The sequence below is a fragment of the Aquila chrysaetos genome, chromosome 17 (assembly GCF_900496995.4).
Source record: "Aquila chrysaetos chrysaetos chromosome 17, bAquChr1.4, whole genome shotgun sequence".
Classification (NCBI taxonomy): domain Eukaryota; kingdom Metazoa; phylum Chordata; class Aves; order Accipitriformes; family Accipitridae; genus Aquila; species Aquila chrysaetos.
In genome coordinates, this window is record NC_044020.1 from 25556153 (window position 1) to 25579358 (window position 23206).

General features: G+C 43.6%; 1 protein-coding gene and 1 long non-coding RNA gene across 3 annotated transcripts in view; one reads left to right on the plus strand and one right to left on the minus strand.

Annotated features, from left to right (window-relative positions):
• The window catches only part of BORCS5 (BLOC-1 related complex subunit 5), a 77245-nt gene extending 56199 nt beyond the window's left edge, over positions 1–21046 (minus strand). Inside the window, exons 1-2 of one of the 2 annotated variants that reach the window (XM_030041468.2) lie at positions 20784–21020; positions 20088–20231 (exon numbers count right to left, since the gene is read on the minus strand). In XM_030041468.2, coding sequence (XP_029897328.1) covers positions 20088–20231; positions 20784–20841 — 202 coding nt within the window. In that variant the 5' untranslated portion in view covers positions 20842–21020. Of the gene's footprint in view, positions 1–20087; positions 20232–20783 lie in introns of both variants that reach the window. The other variant, XM_030041469.2, reaches the window with a different exon arrangement.
• On the plus strand, positions 20098–22487 carry LOC115352812. The gene is made up of 2 exons (XR_003927271.1): positions 20098–20330; positions 21589–22487. It is a non-coding gene; the product is annotated as an uncharacterized LOC115352812 (long non-coding RNA).
• Positions 22488–23206: the final 719 nt, after the last annotated feature.

A 23206-nucleotide genomic window follows, 5' to 3' on the forward strand; every position in this document is an offset into this window, starting at 1 on the left:
TTTCTTTGCACAGGTAAGAGCTATGACATGAAAAACAAATCTACTCTTCCCACATCTGTCCCATTGCTTGGCATTAAAAGCTAGGTTGAGTCTTCACATTCTTCAAATGTGAAATACAGATGCCAACATTGACAACAAAAGTAATTGGATTTAGATACTAATAAAGGCATTTGGCATTTAAAATAAAGAACAGGAAGTCTGAAACACCACTGCAGCTCAGTCATCAATTGATGTACAGATCATTAGACAAAAGAAATAATTCATGTACCCAAGTGATTAATCCACAAAACCATGCAATGTTTGCATGGTACCCAACTTTTGGACCCACGCCTTTTCTCACCTGTTGGATGTTATCATAGCCACGCAATTTTAAGAGGCCCTCTGGAGAAACATACTTCAGGCAAATAGCTTTAACCAGCAGAGCTGGGGCTTTTTTGTTGTTTTTTTTGGTTTGTGTTGTTTGGTTGGTTTTAAAATGCTTTTACACTTTCGGTCCAAATTTCTTAAGATGAGAAAACCAGTGTCTTTCAAAAACAAAAATATTGAGGGTAATAAATTTAAAAGCTGATTTGGAGAAACCCAAGGCCAACATCACGGAAAACTTCTGCCTTCCAGGTTCAACAAAGCCCCTGTCTCCCTGCACCCTGCAAAAGTCAGGCATATCGGTATGTTTAAAAACGGAAGCAGCACGTAAAACAGACTTTCCAAAATGAGTCCAAATCCATTCTTGACCACTGACAGCTCATCAGCCTCTGCATTTTACGTCAGAAGTAGTGATGAAAACAGGCAAATTCAAGTCTGTTAATTTTTGTTTCCAACAGCACCTTTGACATCCGATATGTTCATTTATTAACATGCTAGTCTTCATTAAACATTAAGTGCTATGACATCCATTTCAGCGCTGATCAAATTCCATATTTACTACAGCTATAATAATTACAACCTAGTGAATCCAACACTTAGGTTTGTATCAGGTTCCTCATCAGCCTCCAGAACTTTCTAAACATTTAGCAAACAGACTTTGAAATACTTCACACGCCCATTTCAACATGCAGTGACAGTCAATGCCTTCCCCTTCCCCTCAGCAATGCACCTCTACGTCTCTATGAAATTGTTAAAACACAGAACAGGACTGTGTGAGCCTTATACTTCCTAACTTAAAAAAAAGCAACAGCAACACCTAGTTGAAGCACAAATCTAACTTCAGATTTGAGAGTTTTGTACTAGCAGGGTCTTTCACATAGATGGTATATAGTAGTCGTAGCACAGCTACTAGAAGTAGTAGCACAGCAACAGCTTATGAGGTCACAGGGAACAGCAATCTCTCTTATAACAGAAGAAACAAATTTTTGCACAAAACTTCACTAATAACTATCATTAGCTTTGCTGTTCACAAAGCTCCCAACAGATGTTCCCAATATCCAGATATTAAAGACAGAACACTTGACAACTAAGCAAGGACAGACAGAAGCATCAAATTTATCTCCTAACACAGGACAGCAGGTAGGCAGCATACCTATATACTGCTGCTTCACTGGCAACTAGGTATTATGAGAGATTGAAATAAATTAATATAACATTTTATTCTTCTCTTTTTGTTGGTCATCCAATAAGAAGCTTTAAGCATCGCATAATATCTGCACAACATTTTTCCAAGCCAGAATCACAGTTAGTTTAATTAGACACACGATGTGGAAAAATAAATAAGTAAATAAATAAATTCCATCAAACCAGCCATTTGGACCCTTGAAACAATTACAACTCAAGACCAATTTAATATGTGAACCAAAGTCTGATTTTCATCTCCTGTTGCCTTCATTAGGAAATGAAGCAAGAAAATTCCAACTGCCTGCAGTGATACTTACTCATAGGATACTGCAGTTACTACTAAAACAAAAAGCCTGGTAACAAGATGTCAAAGACAACATGGACAAAAACTCCATGGGTTTGCACTTTTCTGTGTTGCCAGGTTGCGGCAAGACGCCAAATTGCCCACAGAATTTGAAGCCACAGCCAAATCCTCTTCCTCTCCAAAGCAAGGCCCCGCAGCACCTCACGTGCTAGGTTGTACAAAGTAAATCCACGCTGGCACCTCAAGTCTCTGGACCACCCTGTGTTAGCAAACAGCAGAGGTGCAGTGAATTCCATTTTAAAGCTCCACTGGGCTCTTGGCTCCAAAGACGACAAAGCTGTGTGCAGTTTAGATTCATCTCTGATAAAACAGCAATTTTGTTTCTGCCACCCATATATCCAAGTACAATTCAGAGCTTGGGAATGATTTCAGTTACCAAAAAAAAAAAAAAAAAAAAAAAGTATCTATGCGCAAACATTCAAGAAAAGAAATAAAGCCTCTCATCTCAATGACTAATGTATGCTTCCTTACTGCCTTCTCTACCATAGAATATAATAGATCAGATGGAAAACTGAGGAAATGTAGAACAGTGGAGAATTTCAAACTATCACAATGAAAGCGACTGAGCCACCACCCAAATTGACTTGAAATTTCAGTTCATACTAAAACTGATGACAAGACCCCTCAATGGGAGACAGCAAAAAGCAAGAGTTAAGTATTCAACTCTAAGTCATCCTGTTTGTACAAACGTATAAATACAAACATGTACTTCCATTCCAATCATCTGCTTTTGCTACTCACACATCACAGAAAAAACAAGATTTAATCTCACAGGAGGTGTTACTTAAGTAGAAGTTCCATCTCCAGTATCTTTTCCACTTCCTATTACAGATAAAAATTCTGTTTACTCAGATGAAATTGAGACCTAAGGACTCGAAGGAAAATCAAACTTTCCCTTTAGGTTCAGGCTTTGATTAGCTGACAGAAATCCTCCAAGACTACTATTATGAAGTATGAGAATTGATAAAACCCTGACCAACCTTTTGCCCATCTTCTTCCTCATCCGGCTGAACATCCCTGACCCGTTCCTTGCAAAGAGAGATCAGTCAGCATCAAGAGTGTCAGCAGTGCCTTTCCAGCAGTTTTATTTGTGGTTGGTATTGTGTGGAAAGGAACATTTTACAACATAAGCAATTTTATTTAAAACTTGTGAAATATATCAGCAGGATAATACGTACTGCAGCAGCCTGCTTCTTGGAGCACATTATCTTGGTCTCATCAAGAACTAAAAGCGAAGGGTTACTCACTAAAACACAGCCAGATGAAAGTGACGATGTTTTTTGAAGTCTCTTGATCACTATGACTTACAAAGCCCTGATCTGTAAGAAGGCCACACTTGCCAGTTTCCAACTTGGAAACATCCCATTTACACTGCCACAACCACAAGTGGTATCCACAGTGGACTCCAGGTCAGCTTCCAATTACACACAGCAGGCATAGAGAAAGTGCAATATGCCAAGGTACAATGGGCAGGGTCAGTCACAGATGCATCCTGTCCTTGAAGGATTGCCCGCACACACAGGAAAAAATCCACCACAACAAGGACATAACACAGTAAAAACCTAGAGAGAAGAGATGATCACTTGTCCGAGCCAGGTAATATCTAAAAACGAAAGGGATTCTTCAGGAGAAGGGTTTTCCTCGGCACTCTGCTTCTGGTTTAACTTGAAACATGGCTTCCCATCCCTCATAGCTGGCACATGAGTTTAGAAAGAGTTTGCAGAAACAATGAATTTTAAATGAGGAAACTCAGACTCCAGTAATTTTATACCAAAGTCCGAGTGCTGAAGAGGCATGTCTTGCCAGAGATCTCTAATCTGAACAGTGAGATCAGGGGGAAGAGAACAAGCACAAGCAATTCTGCATGGTGTCTCACTGAAAACAAGTTTGGGCAAGCATTAAGGTTGCCTATATTAGCATTTTAATTTTTAAAAACTGGTTATATGCAAATAGGTTATAGCCTCAAGTTCCTGGTGAGTGCCAACACCTTCCCAGGCACGAAAAGGTTTGAACAGCATATAGTGAAAGGCATTGACTCCCCAGCTGATGTCCAAATGTTTTGGTACACACCTCCCATTAATGCATTAATGAAAAGAGAACCACTTAAATCCCTTGCAATGTCAAAGGGCTTTTACTGGCATGATAGACTGGAGACAAGGTATCTTAACGACATTTCCAAGGCAACAGAGATGCAGGTTCATGACATTCCCTTCCACGCTCACTCTCCTAAGAAATTACTTGGGAATTAGCAAAGCATTGCATTTTAAGCTGAAGAGACATATACAAACAAATGTGTTCATTTATGTGAGCTACACTAGGATACAAAGACTAGGAAGGTGGGGTTAAAGTCTGGAATTTTAGGCCATCACTTAACGGATGCATAATTTCTTCCCCTTTCCCCCTTTCTCATTTCACCTCTGTCCCCTCACTCACTAGCTAAAGGGTCTCAGTTCATACTGTGTCGTGGACTCTGGCAGCACTAGGTGCTGTAGGGCTGGTGACGAACTAGAAAGAAGATTTGATCGAGGTGAATATTTTGGGGCTGGGGCTGGTGGGAAGGAGAGGGTGTTGCAATCATTTTCTAGACACATCAGTTCCCCAGTTCCATTCCGTATTCTGGATGAACGTTTTTCCAAGCACAATGGCCCACTGGGTAAAAACTTACTATGCACTAGTATCTTGGATGAGAACACCTCAGTCTTCAACACACCTATGATCAAAACAGTGTTGCCAAGAAAATACTATTAAACTCCATGTCACAGACAGGGTACTGAGGTGAGGATCAATGGCTGTGGACAGGAGCCAAACCCCATGTGCTTCCATCTGTATTACTGCTGATCTATATTTCATTTTCTTACCATACATGCTTAGAAAACCCCTTATATCAACAACTGGAAATAAGTGGCGCACAAGATTTTTATTCTTCAAGATCATAAAGACTTCTGAAAGACTTTCAGCTGAAGATCTCTGCACCATCTCCTCCTCACAGACCCAGTACTGTTCCAGGCTGTAGTCGCCTCTCAGTTAAGCACTGTGTGGCTCAGCTCACAGGTCCAGCTGGTACCAAACCCAGCTTGCCACCAAGGCCACCAAGACCTCGGGCACTTGGTACAACGAATGCAACTAGAACACAAATGTTCATGAAAAGAGCTTGAAGAGAAAGCAGTTTCCAATGCGCTGTTTCAGCAAGGTTTCCAGCCCTTTTCAATCACATCTACTACTCCTTTTGTATTCCAGTGACACCCTGTGGCAGTTACCTAGACTGCAGTCTTTCCAAGTCTCCATATTAACAAAGGACTACGGGGGTAAAGAACAACAGATCAGAAAACAGAGAAAGGACATTGCAGCACTGAGCTGAAGGATTGCTGCTGTGCCTCACTACTCCCGAGGCATGAAATGCACAGGCTTCTCTTGCACAGCAGAGTAACTTACTAGCAGCCTGTGACCCTGTCCCCTTGACTCCCCAGCCGCAGCTCAGTAGGCAGATTGAAAGGCAGTACTACACCTGCTGTTACACCGTTCCCTGGGGCAGAATACATCACTGCCAGGCTGATACACCATGGTGGAAAAATCTAGTTTTATTGACTGAGCTTCTCAGGTCTTCTACTGCAACACCGAACTGCACTTCGCACTCTGATACTTCTGTCTGTGCAAGCTGCACAAGTGACTTCTAAGGGGTATCCCAACTGTATCAATTAGAGGACTGTAGCCTGCAATCATGAAGTCCCAGTTTTCACTGCATTAGAACAGACTCACCTACCATTTCAAGAGTTAATTTCGATATGCACCAGCTACTGAAAGGAAAAAAAAACCCACACAAGTGAATTCAAACAGCAGCCTAGTATTTTTACTGTTTGCTCTTAACCTCATAAAAAAATTCGTCTCCTAACAGCATGTGCATTCACTTTTGCCCTTCAACTCTTTACCATATGAAAAAAAACATACTGGATACAGTGCCTCAAATCAGCTCAAAGTGAATCTCTAACACAGGAGATATTGCACTGCAGGGCATTTTACATTTAATGAACATATGCCCTGGTTGGCCGTGATATCATGTGTCTTCTCTGAAATTATGTGCCAAAATTACAGTTAGTAAACATTTTAACATGAGGAAAGTAGACATGCGCAACACAGGTAAAAGCACCCAGGGAACTCAAACACTCTCTACACACACAAGAACACCTCAAACGAAAAACTCCACAAGCAGCCAAGACAACAGCCCACAAAAGGCACTCATGTCACTGCACTGCAATCTTTAGAACTTCTCAAGTGTCTTAAGATTGCTGGAAGAAGAGTTTCCATCACAAAAAAAAAAAAAAAAAAAAATCTCCCCAGGTGCTAAAATCCTGCTAGAGTATGCCAAGGATGACCACAGTTTTATGAAGGCTGAGTAGCATCTCAGCAGCACCTCTGTCACGCCAAAGGCTGTCTGGAGCCCCTTAGCTCAGTATGCATGGCCAAGGAATAACCAACAGGGAGGTGGATAAATAAAAGGGCTAGAGCTAGAGTGAAGGAAGTAGTGCGGATCCTGGTCTCCAATCCCTTCTTCTGAGCTACAAATGTTTTGTAGCTTGTGGTTATTTAATACAGAGTGTATAAACAGACAGGTGAGCACAAAAACCTTTAAGGATGTTCCCATCTTCTGAACAACCAAGCCCCTTGTGGATCTAGCTTAAGGGTGGGAGGGTGGTAGGAGCATCAAGTCTAACAATCTTACTGGGCACCTTTCCACACTGTCTCCAGAACATGTTTATTACTGTCAAACTTCAAACATCAGCCTTAGCACTCTACCCAATGAACTTAAACTATACAGAAATGCACACTATTTTGGGACAAAAATCCTTGCTCTGCTGGGACAGGAGCTTTGCCTTCAACTTTGGCAAAGTTGCAATTTCACCCTGAACATCCATTACTGAAACAAACCATTGCTTTACAGCGTGTACATCTGCTCCTGCCCCTTATCCTTGACTAATGTAGTCCCTTCTCTGACCACTACCTCAGGACGACGTAGGCTTCCATGTTGATTTGTACAGCACGCTGGCAGAGTGGTGCTTATGCACACCTACAACAGGCAGCAATTCCACTTCCTACTAAACGTTACTACTAGTAATTTTGTTACTATTGCAAATTAAAAAGCATTATCTCCAGCAGATCATCTGCACCTCAGGATTCAGCATGTAACCTGCAATTGTGCATCTTCTGGTTTATATATGCAAGGGTGCAGACAACCAAGCCAAGCGTACCATGACCAGCCCCACATGGAAAACAGAGGGAATATTACAAAATTCAGTATGTCAAACATCACTGTTCAAGCCAAACGAACCACAAAAGTCCTATTTTCCTTTTTGTTAAGCTGCCCTAAGAAAGGAATAGAGGCAGAACAAATTTGGTTCTAAATTTCAAGGGTTTTTTTAACAATGAGCTTGCTGACCTGTGCTTTATTGCTTGGTTGCCGAACTCATCTTGCACAATTACACAGAGAGAACATGGTTAAGCTAAGATCCCACCATACTGCTTTGACAACAAGGTTTAGGGATTGAGCAGACTTGTTTTTTCACTTCTACCTTAATAACCTTTTTATCTTTATATAATTTTAGTAAGTCAAATTCTTAATTAGAAAAGGGGGGTATTATCTACACATACAACCTCCTGGAATCTGCTCTTTATTCTACTAACAGTGCCTGGGCAGGGAAATAAAGATAAGAGTAGAGTTCTGAATGATGTGATGTTATAGTAAGTGCAGTTAACTGCAGACAGGCTGTGGATACAGAAGTATCCACTCATCCTTTACTTTGCTGATGGTTACTTAACTGAATCAGCACCCATAGGAAAAAAAAAATTTAAAAAAAAAATCGAGAACTAGAACTTACGGTGTAATAATTTACACTGTGCCTCTTGGTTAATCATAATCTTTCTCAAAAAATTGATTGGCCTAAAACCAAATAATCTTCTGGACTTGGATAAACTTATTAACTCCTATAAAGCCTAAGATCAAACAGAAACATTCTTTTTTCAAAAGCGATGCATTGCAACACTGCTACTGGCCCAGCAGCAAGACACAAGCGTTTCAGAAACGGCCACCAGTCAAGCAAAAGAACATTAACAAGGGGCCAAGCAGCATCACAAGAAGTAAACTATACATGTACAGTTTCTATGTACAGAAAATACATACTATACATACATCATCTGTAGGTATAGTATATACATACTATATATAGCATGTATGTATGCACACATACACACATATAAAATATTTTAAAGCCAACAGGATTCAAAGTTAAGGGATATATTGGTAGGTACAATTTAAAAAAAAACAAACAAACAAGAAACTGTTGGCAAATGAGCGTGTTGGTGCATCTTCAGCCTTTCAGTGCAGAAGAAAAAAAAAAAGTATTTAAAAAGAAATGTCTTGCCACCGCACACAACTACAGGTCAGCACTGGGGATCAATGAGGTTTAAACAGCATAGTGCACTTGGCAGTCAGTCAGCCACCTGCCCACTGGGAAGTACAGAGCTCACTGATCTTTGCTGGGAAGGCACCTGGAATAAAGTATGTCAAGCAACATACTAGACATGAAGTCTAGAATATGGACTTCAGGTCAAAATACTTTAGGTTGTTCTTTTGTGGGGTGTTGCGTTTTTTTCTTTGGTTTGGATTTTTGTTTGGTTTATTGGGTGTTTTTTTTATTTTTTTTGAGGACAGAGGTGGGAGGCTTAGGGATGCAGGTAATAGCTCAGAAGCATTTCAGACTTCTTTCCTTCCCGCTTTCTAATGACAGTTTCACCAACTCCTAATGGCAGACCCATCCTGGAGGTAATGGCAAAGTGACCTTTGGCATGTCTAGCTCATTTTCTTCTTACATTTTATTTTAGATTTTCAACACCAGAAGATAGGGAAGTAAGACTTCTTCATAAACTGAAGTGACCACTGATGATGGTAACAGAGAAATCTGTTGTATTTATAAGCAGAGAGATTCCTCATTGAAGTGCTATTTTAAATATGTAATTACCATTCATCCTTTCCTCCAAGATAGCAGACATTTCTCATTAAGAAAAGTCAGGTATTTTGTTGCGGCATCCTGCAGCCTTTTCCTGTGCATCTCTGGCTGAACACATCTATATTGCTCATTGCCATAGTAACTAAAGGTACTAAAATTTTCTGTCCGTGTGTCAGAGTTCCCCTCTGGAACTCAGTCAGACTCCAAGGTCCCATCCCTTCCCTGATCATCAGATGTTTCGGTCCCAGCATGACAGACACATCCCAGACACAAACTTCTGTGCCTCTACATCCAAGTGTCCAACATGTAACATAGCAGTTACTATCCAGTAAACACAAATACATCATGATACTAACGGCTGGAAGAATACAGCAAAGTGAAAGGAGCAGTAGGTATCACAGTGGCTAGCTAAAGAGGAGAGAACCAGAGTAACGGCACCAGGAGGCAGCTTCCATTAGGTCCCCCACTCTTTCTCCAACCCCATCCAGCCTACAGAGGGGAAACTTACTTTACAGACTTCAGTCCATTGAATAACACTGTTATAATATCCCTACAGGAGCAGTCTTGGAGAGTAATCTCTTCAACTATCTATCTCTATAAATACACATACACACTCACACATGTGTGTGTATATATATATATAGCCTACACATGTTTTTAACCGCAACGTTTCTTTGCACGCGATTTTCATTGATACAAAACATCAGGTTCAACAGAGGGAGATACATCAGAGGAAGGTACCCATAGACACACCAAACAGGGAAGGTAGGAAGAGAAATTTCACTGGCCCTTCAGTCACAGACTCAACCAAGACTTACAAGCAATTCTTAACTTATGAGCAAGACAATGCTGAATAAAAGTACACAAATGTGAAGGAGAGAAGGAGAAGGAAAAAAAAAAAAAAATCTATCTAGCTTTAGATGCCTGAAGTCTTTCAAGGACCGCCCCCCCCCCCCCCCAAAAAAAAATGTTCCGTAAGTGCTTTCCCGTCACATGCTTATCCATGTCCTAGAAAGATGATCGGTGACACTCCAGTAGAGTACACTAACTCTTATACTTTATCAGTCAGATGCATCCGATTTCCAATCTCCTCCTGACATAGAGATTACACCTTCTGTAAACATTTGTAATTACACTATATATTTTGGATGTTATAAATAATTATTTTCATTTCATCTTAACCAGTTAATAGTGATTTCAAGGTACACTGGCCAACATGCAGGTACTCCTCAACAAAATGTGTGGCAAATCTATAAGCCAGGACATGGTTAACTCCTTACCACATGGTATTTTTCCTCAGCACATCTTCTAATGTATCCAAAGGGTAGCTGCACCCCAAGAGCCGTACAGGCCAGCTGGAGAGCTCTGTCACAGAAGCTCTGTGAAGGTGAAGGAAGGAGAATCTGCAGGTGACGTGTGATGACCACCAAAGCTTACTCACATGCAGCAAGATGGTGGGGGGGAGCCATACGTGCCTGAGGAGGTCCAGGCAGGAGTCACAGCTATTGGGTTCAGCAGAAATTGGAGTTCAAGGGTACTCACCCAGGAAAGGGGAGGCCAGGCTAATCATCTAGGTTTATACACTCAGACTCATTCTGTTTATCTGCCAATACACAAATTATACCATGCAGTGTGGAACAGCTTGCAAGGGGACGGGACGGGGTGAGGAAAAGGTAGACAACTGAGCATCCACAGTCCCTAATACTCTCCCAGCTTGTGTTGAGCATATTGTTTGGGTAATACCTAACCACAGACTCAAATCCTCCCACACATAAAATTGAGTTAGACCAGGTCTCCAAATAGTCAACAATCCACTGAGGAATACATGGAAATAGGACATCACCATCATCCTCCTCTGCTCTCCTCCAACTACCTTTTGAAAGGAAAGCTCCTTTCCTCAAAACTGAGGCATCTTCTAGGTTCTGTTTTCAGGAGCTAGTTTTGAGTCATGAAACCAAAACAGACAGACAGCTCTCCATAATACAGAATACTGGTCCACAAGCCAAAAAACACCAAAACCCAACCAATTAAAAAAAAACCAAAACCAAAAAACCCCAAAAAAAACCCAACAAACACCAGGTAGATGCGTACTCACATTATCATTCTTGGTATTTCTTTCTGCCCAACATGCTCATTTTCACAGACCTTGTTAGGAGCACAAAGCATGGGGTCCATCCAACAAACTTGGATGTTGCAAATTCTGTTAGAGCCCTATACCCTCAGCAGCACTGTTAAGTGTTGCAAAAAGCAAATCCTCCTTGTAAGGCACAGGGGCAGAATTAAAAAGGATTGAAGTATCATAATGTTTAGAGAATTATAGGAACAAAATTTACTAACGTGTGCTATTAGCTAAATTCCCTAAACTATAAATGGAAGTAGCAGCATACAGCAAGGTCAGGGAAAGAAGAGAGGATATAAGTCAGTCAACAGAAAATACTGAGGAGTGAGATGTGACAAAATCTATTGCTTTAAAGGCAAAAAACTCTAAACACCCACCCTTCCTCTACACGCTACACCAGAAAGATAAATACATCAGTGTTTTTCTGACAAGTAGTTTTCCTGCCTGAAAAATGACCTTACCAAAAAAGTTATAAAGGTATAAATAATCCTTTCAAGCTGCCTAACATAAGCTTACATTTCCTGTGATTGGAAGACAACAGAAGATTGGCACAGCATTGGTACGGCAGCACAAATTTCACCACTGTTCTCTCTCACAGAAGATTTCTCAGCATCTCCCTTCAGCTTCTCTGCTGAAGATGTGCACCAGCTGTAATAAACACACCATTGCCAAGTTTTCATTTTAAACCATAACTGAGACAAAAAAAGACACACCTTATGCTGGACCTATCTTTCAAGACTCTTTCTGCCACGTAACTTCGGTTTCCTTCTTACACTACTGCCAGGTAAACTATATCCTAGACTCTTCAGAGTAAAGGCCTCATTTTCTTCTTTGTGAAATACCTTTCTTGATAAATAACAAAGCAATGCAAATAAGGATAACAGGCAGCATAGTAAGAAAAGATCTCACTGGGTTAGCCATAACCTATTCATTTACTTCTAATTCAAGCCTGATAGATCTTTGCTTAACGTGTCCTTAAAAACATTAAGGACAGAAATGCTACAACCTTACTGAGCAACCTCTTCCCATGCTTTGCTATTCTTACTAAAGCAGCAGTAGTATTTGTAGGACAACAATCCAGTTATATTGGGCTAGGGGATGCTAATGAGCTGCACACAATATCCTTCATATGGCTACAAGCTACGAGATGCATACCATGTATGTTTGACAAAGGAATGGAGTGCACCACAAGTAACTTGCAGAGAAGCCGCCTCTCACCTATGTGATATGCCTGGGAACGCAGGCAAGCCTGAACTAAGAGCCTCAGCAGCCCTCAATAACTGTTTCTCTCCGTGCTGGGGCGATCAGGAGTTCCTCTAACAAAAGACATGCTGCATATGATAACAAATGCAATCTGCAGTCTCAGCACATGACCCATACCTAAACTGTCCATAAGGCACAGTCTCCAGTTACATATCAGCACATTGCCTAACTCACAGAAACGATCCCTGCTCTCAGGGGAACTTGCATACAACAAACCAAAGACTGTCAGGCAAAACAAACCAAAAAGAACAGTATCATCACATTCCTGTGCAACAGGACAAGCAGGCATCAGCAACAGCGTCAACAATTAAATATCTAGCATGAAAATGGTTTTTTTTAGTTTAATTAAGATTTCTTCCATAGGTAACTCAGAACACAAGACAGCGCTACTGAATTATCTCTAAATAACCACAAGCCCATATTCAGTGAACCCACAGTATGTACTACTTAACGCTCAGTACTGAGGTACCACTTACACTTCCGAGGGATACTACCACCATATTGGCAACCACTTCCTCCAAATAAGGAGGAAAGGACAAGGAAAATGGCAGCACAAAAGAATTGCCAGTATTTACAGGGGACTGGTTACCAAAAGTTTGTGTCAAGTTACTGCAGGTGTTGTTTTAGTTAGAAGTTAACTGTAATGTACAAGACCCACCTAGAAGAAGGCCACAGTCCTCCCTGCACTGCCTCCTGAGGAACAGTCCTGGCAGACGGCAGCGCAGGCCTTCAAACCAAAGGCATCAAAAAGGCATTTGCCATCAGCTGAGGAGGAGCCGGAGGGTGTCTGCCTAGCACACAGAACCAATTCCAGTTTTCATTTCATAAGGCACCTAAGTTACCACCTGGGCATGAATTTGTCTTCCTGAATTTTTAAAAAGACAATGTCCCTAATACAGTATAACCGGCAGCAGCAGAAAATAGTCCACCACCTTGGAAAAAACCCAAAACATTAAAGCAAGAGGAAACAAAGCACAACTGCAGCAAACAGCTAAGATGGAAGGCCCCGCATGCAGAACTAGACTCCAGCTAAATGCAGACTCATAGTAAAGAGATGTGTTCAGGAACCATTGTTTTGGACAGACAACCCAGGCACATCGCAGCAGCAGTTTTAATCACATTTCACCAGCAGCAGCTACTTCACAACCTACATCGTAGAGTCCTCTGTATGATACCATTAGTAGACACAGAGAGAACAGGCAACACTTAAGCTAATTCTTCCAATGTCATTACCAACACAGTATCAAGACGTAATGAAGTCACTAGACTTGAGCCAATTTAGCAGGTTGCTACTGAAAAGGGGATCTAACGCCCTGGGCTCCTCCTTCACCACCGCTCCTGTCAATTATCAGACATCAACTCTAGCACTCACTGACCTCTCCTGCAAGCTGGGTCTGCTCACCAACCTGGCATGGAAATAACCAGAAAAAGATACGTCTTCTACCAAAAAGCCCAAGAAATACTAGAGCCAGAGCAACAGGGGACATGCCAACACGGCCAGAAGCAAAAGCAACAAGGAGTAAGTCCCCCTTTCAACAGGGGCAAGCTGCCAGCCTGGGCTTTCAATGAACTACTGTGCAGCAAACACCAAATACAAGAAGAAACTGAAAGTCACTCTTACACAGTGTGAAGAACTCATCTCCAAAACAAGAATAATTTCTCTTCCCATACCCATGTGTTACTTGAATTTTTAACTTGGCACCAAACCAAACAGAATGCAACTCGAAAGTTGCCATTTTTTACACAAGCCATGGGCTACTGAAACACCTTGGTTTTCAGATGTTCCAGAAATGTCTCAATAAAGCATGAAGACCATTCGCTAAGACATTCCCTTTTCAAAAACCAGGTTAGAGTCTGCAAGTCTGTCAATAGACACAAGTAGCCCAGGAACATTAATGGGACTGATCAGAGAATTTGGAAATGACAAGAGACACCCTTCAAAATTAACAACTGATAGAGCTTGGCCAGCCGAAGCAGAAAGCCACTGCCTTTTTGGCAGCTTTTGTCAGGCAGTCAGGATGTCTCAAATGCTCACAATACCACCAGGGTGACCAGACGAACCATAAAACCAGACTGGAGAGCAAACTAATCACAAAATCCTATGGGGATGGGAGGAGGCACAGCAATGTAAGGAAGCTTCTGCTGCCCACACAGTGCCTTGGCAGTGAGACAGTAACCTCTGTTTCTTTTGCTTCTTCATGCTGAAGACCTTTTACCAGTACAGAATTCTAGCCATAAGTAGGAACAAGTTTACTTCCAAAAAAAAGGCTCCATAGGACAAATATAGCTTATAAGAAAGACAGAGAAAGACTTTTTACCAGGGCCTGTAGCAAGAGCACAAAGGACAATGGTTTTAAACTGAAAGAGGGTAGGTTTAGGTTGAAAAAAGGAAGAAATTTTTTTTATGACGAAGGTGGCAACACACCGGAACAGGTTGCCCAGAGAAGTTGTGGCTCCCCCATCATGGGAAGTGTTCAAGGTCAAGTTGGACAGGGCTTTGAGCAACCTGATCTAGTGGAAGATGTCCCTGCCTGTGGCAGGGGGGTTGGACTAGATGGTCTTTAAAGGTCCCTTCCAATCCAAACCATTCTTTGGTTCTATGACTCCATTCTAGACTTCATTTCTTTCAAGTTCTATTTTAGATACATGCCTGGAAGAAGGATTGCTGCTTGGAAATCTTTTTGTCACCATCATACAGACAAGTCTATTTGTTTAATGTACCCTTTTGTATCTGGAGTTTCCAAAACAAATGACCAACCTGACATTAAATACCATCAGATTCTAGGCTACATCAGCTGTTTCTATTTGTGACACAGTTTCTGCAAAGTAACTAAGAAGTAACAAGACTTTTCTTCTAATACAAACTTTGGAACCTTTTGCTTTTCATTTAACCCACTGGCAATGAAAGTTAAATCATTTTTCCTGCAAGAAGACATAGTCACGAATGGGTATCAATTACACGGACTTCCTTCAAAAAGACCCACAAGATTTACTGTGTCTTACAAAGTCTAGAGCATGCCACTTACAAGACAGATGCCCAAAACAGAGCCCCAGACACACACACTCCAACCTCACCCATGTCCTGCTCCCTTTCTCAGAACTAATCAGTCAAGGAAAGTAACAGTGTTAGTCTCAACCCATTTTAATTTGATTGTTAAATTAACAGATACACCAGTCAATGCTTTTGTTCCTACTATCAAGCTCTCAACATTTTGTTTGCCTTAGGTCTTGCTGACCTTGGCACAGAATAGGAATTATATTTGTAGTTGGATGACTAGTTCTCAAACAGCTTCTCCTATATTACTAACACGCACCAATAGGTCCTTTATATGTATCTGTCTTCTTTGTTTACTGTAACACTCCACTGCTACCAGAAAGACGGACCTCAATCGTTCTTGAGGCTTGGGAGAGATGCTGATGCCCTCTGGAAGAATGCAACGAGCATTCTGTTTTCACAACACAAACTTAAAACCTAAACACCCTTTTCAAAAGCTTTTGGGAAGCTTTGTAACAATGCTTATTTCCTTACCCCACCCATCTTGCTTTAATGACCAAGAAAAACCGCATAGAAAAAAAAAGCCAAACAGGATATTCACCCTTTGCTTTTCAACCCGGTCCACTGCTTCCTCACTTAACTGTGGTCAATAATCATTCCTAATTTAACACTTTTGTTTTCAGGTTGGCCCACCTGTTGGTAAAGGTGCTCTAGGTGCTTTGTCAAGTGAATCCCGTTTCTTGCCAGCAGTCCTCAGTCCTCAGAGAAGATCCCCTGGTCGTAAAAGCCAACTCCTGGGTCAGAGATGATACTTTACAGATCTAGTAAGAGTCTTTCCGAGAAAAATCCCACACTGTAGTACCTTATCAACCTTCCACAGTCATGACCACACAGAAAATTGCATTTTTAGGTTTTTTTCCAAACACCTTCATAAGCTTTGTTCATAAGCTACAAAAGTATCACCACTTTGGATTACTCAGAGAAGTTGACTTTGATTTTATATGCAGCTGGTGATGACTTCATACTATGAACAGACTGCAAGAACCAGGGACACTGAACAGACAGAGGCTTCATTTTCATGCAAATATCCTCAGGAAGCCGCATCAAGAAAAGAAACAGCACATCCCATTTGTCGTGTATCACTTACAAAGAGGTCTCTACAGGGAATGCTTGTGACCAGGGAGAAGGTAGGAGACTTCCTCTGTTGCTCCCAGAAGTCTAGATTACAAACTGTCCTCCCCACTTTAAAGAGAGTCTTGTTTCATCAAGCAGTGAAGTTCCCTGCTAGCATTTCTAATAGAAGGTTTTTTCCATTCCGGAAAAAAAAAAAATGCAAACACCCCAAATATATAGCAGTTTCTGGAGAATAACAATCAGGCACTTCACTCCCAGGTGCACTCCCTAAGAGTAGTTTTTCCCTCCTCTCAGTTTGGGTGAGATTGGGATTTGATGTTTACAAATGGCAATACAACAGGTATCCAGTGGAATGCTTTCCTAAACCCACCACATGTGGGACACTCTCCCCTTTCTGTCCACATGAATACAGCACCAGAGAAGATAGTCCCTGGCATTAAGAAGAGAGACATTCCAGTCCTTGACTCACCACAGTAGGTGCTACACAACCACTTCAGGACAGTAGTGCCTACCCCACCGAAGAGCTACGTCTGACATGTTTAAACACTGGAATCAGCAAATACTTAAACGCTGACCTCTCAAACACTGCTTATTACGCACGCTCAGTCACAATGACGGTACTTCAAAGAAGGCAAACATTACTTAGAAGGACCCTACACAATCATAGCTGGTAACTCTGAGGTGCAATTTTTGCTGTAGAAATCAAGGAAAACCTAGTACAAAAGATGTAATGGACACAACGCTGGCATTTTCTTCCATGCAAGGGTGTACAACCCTAACGACCTCCAGCTTCACTGATCACAAGCTCAACTCAATGTGGCTAAGAGAGGCTAGTGCTTTGGCTCTTAAGTGCTTTGTCTCTCAAGAACATGCAGTCTCTTCATGACCATGTGCTTCCCCGGTCCGCCAATTTAACTACTAGGCTTCTTCTGAGACTTAAAAGCAAAATAAAACCCCTTGGCTTTGCTTAGCCAAGGAGAAACTGAGAAGAATAATGAAGCTTACAAGGGCTATGAGCTCAGGTCTTCAGCTCTCCAAGCTGGTAGATCACAAAACACAAGTTTTTAGGATTAACTCCTAAAAGATCTCTAGTATCCTTCTTCACCCATTCCAGGAACATGATCTTGCATGTGAAGAATACAGAGACCAGTCCAAACCAGAACAGCTTCTCGAGCCAGCCTGTGGCAGATCTGGGGTCTCTCAAGACTCGACTCACTCAAGAGACCACAGTGCTTTCTGTAGTGAACACAAGTATCGCAGTCCTGTTGTTCAAGTAATAACAAGTATTTGAGGCCGAAAAAGCTGTTCACAAACGTAAACATGATTAAGCATGCAATACTCTTGAGCAGTCGCCAGATGTCACCACATCGCAAGAAACTCGGAGGGAAAGTTTTAGCAGGCCAAGTGATGGAAATAGAAAAGGTTTCTATCATACATACACAGCTTCAGGTCCGAAGACACGACAAGCAAAAGCAACTCAGTGACCAAGACGACCTGCCATCAAACAACTTTACACATGCATGTTTAGGAGTTAAAGGACCGGGACTGGCCATCTAAGGCAGTGCCTTCCAACCTTTCTATCTCAGCCACACGACTGCTGCTATCTCTTCTTTCTCACTTCCTACCTCAAGCTCTGTATCCTTGCTCCTCAACCACCCATAACGAACACCGCCTCTGGAAGCAATCGCCAATCCTGCTTCCCAGGACTTCCACAGCTCTTATGCAACCCAGGTTTGCTCACCACAGTTTGAGGCTGGGTGGAACTGAAACTCTTCGTCATTGCGCTCTTACACATACAGAACAACCTCGGTGCCAGATGTTAATGCATCTTCTAAATTTGGTCTCTCAGATTAAAACTTCCTTATTTCTATTGTGAATTTGGATTCCAGCATTTATATTCCAAATTGCCACTGGCAAGATCCTGGTTCTGCCTTTTGTACAAGGAGGACTCAGGCAAAGCGTGTTCTGCCCACAGGTAATGATCCAGCCTGCTGCTGACATGAACACTGCGCCAACATCAGCAATCTTACAGTCCATTCTAAAATGGCTGTGAAAGTGTTAGGAATAAATCAAATACAGATTTCTACATTACCCTCTGTAAAGTTCAAGAAAGAAAAAAAAGGTATAACACACACACAGTCTCTTTCCTTGGTCAAGGGGGACAGCAGCACCAGCCCCAAAAACCTTCATGTCTGCTCTTCTCCTACTTAACGGCCTCCCCATCTTTCTGCCCCTTCTGCTGCAAAGAGTAGTCAGTGCTGCGCGCATCTAGACGCCTATCCAGCAGTACCCAATAAAACACCAAATATTTGGCCCATTGGGTTATCATAGTGTCCACAATTTCTAGTCATGTTCCAGGGTCCTCATGCAGCAGACACGCACACACCGGCAGGAAAAAAAAAAATAAAAAAAAAAGCGTAGAGAGTTCCTATCCAAAAAGTGACATTGTGATGTTACATCACCTCTAGTGATGCCTGCAGGGCAAAGTGGCTACTTCACAGCAGCCAGGCATGAATCAGTGACACTCAGACCAGTCAGTAGCACCTAAACCTGCAGCTGTACAAGACCACATCATTTCTTCCAGTAGCAGGGAAGACTGAACATCCCAGCTCCTTCCTCTCATCACAGCAGGCCTACGAGGCATGAGCAAGTGCTGCAGCCAATGTACGCATGCACAGTAGGCCTTGCATTTTCAAAAAAACACTCCCTCACTGAGTGTCCACCGCACGTTCACACAAGCTTGCTGACCCACACCGTTCCAGGGAGAGGAACCCAGGAGCAGGCTGCCTTTACCAAATCAATTCACACAGGCTGCTTCAGACATCTTCCTTCCCAAGGGGCTTTCGGAGACCAAAGATGCTGCACAGTCTCCAGAAAAAGAGACAGCTAGAAGCCAGGCCGCAAAACACACAAACAGTTTTTGGTAAACTGTTGTCTTGGCAACTCCGATTTAAATCTTCACTTCCCTTTGAACAGAATAAGAGGAACAAAGAATGGGTGCAGGGGAAGAAAGAAATTAAAAAACTGGGAGGAAAAGAAACAAAGAAAGAAAGGGAGAGAGGCACAGAGGGAATTTAAGAGGTTCACCAATATAAAGGGATGTTGTCAACACAGGGCTTAAGGACCCACGCAAGCCTCAGTCCAACCCCTACAGCCCACCTCCAAAACCAAGACAAAATCTCCTCTAGGTTGGAAACGCCAACATGAAATACTGATTTTTGAAGCAACTGAATCCACAGACATGTAGCCATGACTCCAAGAGAGTAACACACAGACGTTTTTAAGAGCCTAGAGCAAAACTGGAGACTGTGGTCCATTATATATTAGAATGGCATCTAATATATATATAACATGGCATCTCTCATCAACCAATGGTACAGGGCAAGCTCACATGCTTGGAGCTGTACTATCGTCACAGCAGATGGTTCCACTGCAGAGAACGTTACTAGCACACTTCTAAACCAGCTCACCCACCATTTAGAAGGCTGGAAATAATTACAAAAGAACAAAAGAAAGTAAGGGTTAAAACAAGAGGGGTAATGAAAAATATGGACAGAAATATGAACTTCAGTAGGAAACTCAGAATACAGAAAGCACACACTCCATTAGGTCCAAAAAAAAAAAAAAAAAAAAGGCCTTTAAAAACGAGGAAGAACAATCGCTTACCTTTCAAAAGGGGCTGGAAAGTTGGAATTTCCTGCAGTTTTATGACATCTGGATCATTGCTGACATTCCGGGAGGACTGCGTTCCTGGGGCTACCACCACAATGTCATCCATTTTCGCTCGCTGCTTGGCTGGCGACGGAGATGCTGGAAGGATACAGGAGAGGAAGGGAACGATCAGACTAACAAGCGGATTCCACCAGAACTCAACCCTCAGCAAACGTTGCCACGTTCGACACGGTACAGGTACGTTTTTTTACGGCGTAAACGCGCGGCCGAGACCCCTGAAGGGCCGCACGCTCCCCTCTCGCCCTCTCCCTCCGAGAACGTATTGCGTCCGAGCGAAAGTTCTTCAAAACCCGGTTCACGGCCGGTTTTAAAACACCTGCACCGCTGACACCCTCCTCCCTCCAGCGGGCCATGGGCCCTCGCCCGGCCTCCGGGGTACCCCCGCCGCCCGCAGCGGGCCTCCGCCGCCCGCGGAAGGGCCGGGCCGCCGCCGGCTCTGCAGCCCGGCAAAGAAAAAAAGCCGTTCCCTTCTCCACAGCAACCGCCTCCGCCCCTCGCCTCCACACAGCCACGGAGCCCTCCCGCGGGCGTCCCCGCCGACCCAAAGGCAGGGGGAACCCCGCTCCCGCCGGGCCCCTCCGCCCTCTTCCCGCCAACGTTCCGTTCCGCTGCCCTCCCCTCCCGCCGGACCTGAGGCGCTGGGCTCGCCCGAGCGGCTCTCGGCCTCCGCGCTCTGCTCCGCTCCCATGGCGATGGCGGCGGCGGACGCCGGCCCTTCCTCCCCCGCCTCCTGCAGCGCGGGGAGCGGCGGGGGGGGGGAGCAGCGCGGCTCCCGCCACCACCACCACCGCCGCCGCCGCCCGCCGACGGGGCCTCCGCCGGCGGCTGCGCCCGGGGGACAGGCAGGCTCCGCCCCGGCAGGCCCGGCACGGCACGGCCCGGCTCCGCGCAGAGGCCGAGGCGGCAGGGCCCGGGGAGCCGAGGGGAGGGCGGCTGCGAGGACGGAGGCCTCTCCCCTCCACACACACACCCCCCCGGCCTGCAGGCCCGGCCCTCCTGTGAGGCGGGGAGGCAAACCAGCGCTAATCTTTTTTTTTTTTTTTTTTTTTTTTTTTGAATTAGGGATATTAATTTTTCTGGCCGAAGGCAAAGCCGCCGAACCCCAGAGTGCTGAGTCTGGGTCCCAGGCCGCCCGGTAAAGCCACCCCCCGGCAGGGCCACGCTGTTCTCCCGTGGGTTGCTGGGTGGGCTGGCAGACATCACCCCCCCCCCCCCCCCAAAAAAAAAAAAAAAAAAAAAAAAAATCCAACCCTACAGCCCCTTGTCCGCGCCAGGGCGGCAGCCGGCTGCCTTCATCCTTGGGCCAGGAGCGAGGTAAAAGCAGCCCCGACCAAAAGTTCACAGGCAACTGGGGTTAAGCAAAAAAAAAAAACAAGTGAAAAGGAGAAGGAAACATGCTTTGAGATTTCAGACTTATTATTTTAATATTTGACAGTCAAATCAGCAAAGAAGCTGCGCAATTGTCTATGATGGAAGGACCGTCTATAAACGTGGAAGAGGGCTAGCGTACGAGCGAGCCTGTTCTCCCCCCGCGCACGATTCCCAGCGTCATCGAAAGCTCTGCGCTGAACTCGGCGGCGTTTCGCCTGGCTGCCTCTGCTAACTGCCACCGAGATTTAATTTAACACAAAAATAACGCTCCTATCTCATGGGAACGGCACCTCACAACTGTTACCCGGATCAAGGCTACGGGAAGACAGTCCCAATCCAGCATCGCCTTTTGCCAGCTGTAGGCTCCACTATGTGCTTTTGTAACCTAATAATAATTGACCTTTCTTTCAGCTACCTGAACGACTGCTTGATCCCTGCCAAAATAACAAATAAATAGTATGAAATCAATGTAATTATTTGGGGGGAAGAACAAACTATTCTTGGCACAGTTTGGTTTACAGACTGGAGTTCCTAATCAGCAATACGCACACACATGAATAAAGTCACACCTGTGAGTAGTCTCTGGCTTTCAAGGAAGGACTGGCAGTGTTTAAAGAGAACTGCTGCAGTGTTTAAAGATAAAGTGCACTATGTCCATAGGACTACAGCCTACCTAGTGCTTGCCACAATGTCATTTGACATTATCCGTCAGGCTCGGACAAATTTTAAAATTAGCTGCGTTGGATCAGCACATTTAACTTCAATTTGCATCCTTTCCACTTCTACGGAATGGACTTCTCGCTCCTCTCTGCAGTGTTTTCATTTATTATTGTGAAAGTGTGAATTTGCGGTATACCACCACCCCCAGAAAAGTTTTAATTTAGCTATCGACCAACATATGTGTCTACCGCGTGGAATTTTATCATTGCAAACATTATTAAAATAAAGGTATATTTTAATGTGTTAGTTGTGTGAGTGAATTCTTTATTTTGCCACTAATGTAGGTATAACACAAGTCCTCTGTAGTGTCCTGCAGCCGGTAACTGAATTAATGTACCTGAAACAGCGTACGGTTTTATGTGTCTACATTAGAATACATAAATCTGATGTTTGTGTTACCGTGACCCAAGCAACGTAGGGGCCTTGGCATATATTTTATATCATTTCTTATCAGTTTCATTTTTCCTTTATGACTTACTCTGTATATTCAATGCTGGACATAAGTGGATTATTTGAAACTGCCTGGTATATTGAATACGTAACTGCAGGTTCCTCAGAAGGGCCTGGCTAGGGCTTCAGGCAGAAGCTGTGCATGGGGGTAGCACGGCACAGGAATAGCCCTGACCTACCTGCCCCTGCATTCGGGGGGGTGGCACCTCATGTGCAGTCCCCATTAGATGGAGACAGTCCCCTTGGCCTCGTTGCCGCCACCGAGCAAGGTGGGTCAGGAGCCACGCTCCTGCACGCTCCCAGACCGGTTTACAATGGCTAGTTCGGGGGGCAAGGGATTTAACTACGTGTGAGTGAAGGTGAGTATGAATACCCACAAACGTACTTACACGTATATATTTGAAGCTCCCCTTTTCTGCGCCCAGGTGTTTCGCCCTGTAGGGCACCAGCTCCCAAGCGGAGAGGTGCTCTGCAGAGGCAGGATAACAGATTTAGCGACTTAGCACCGTGAC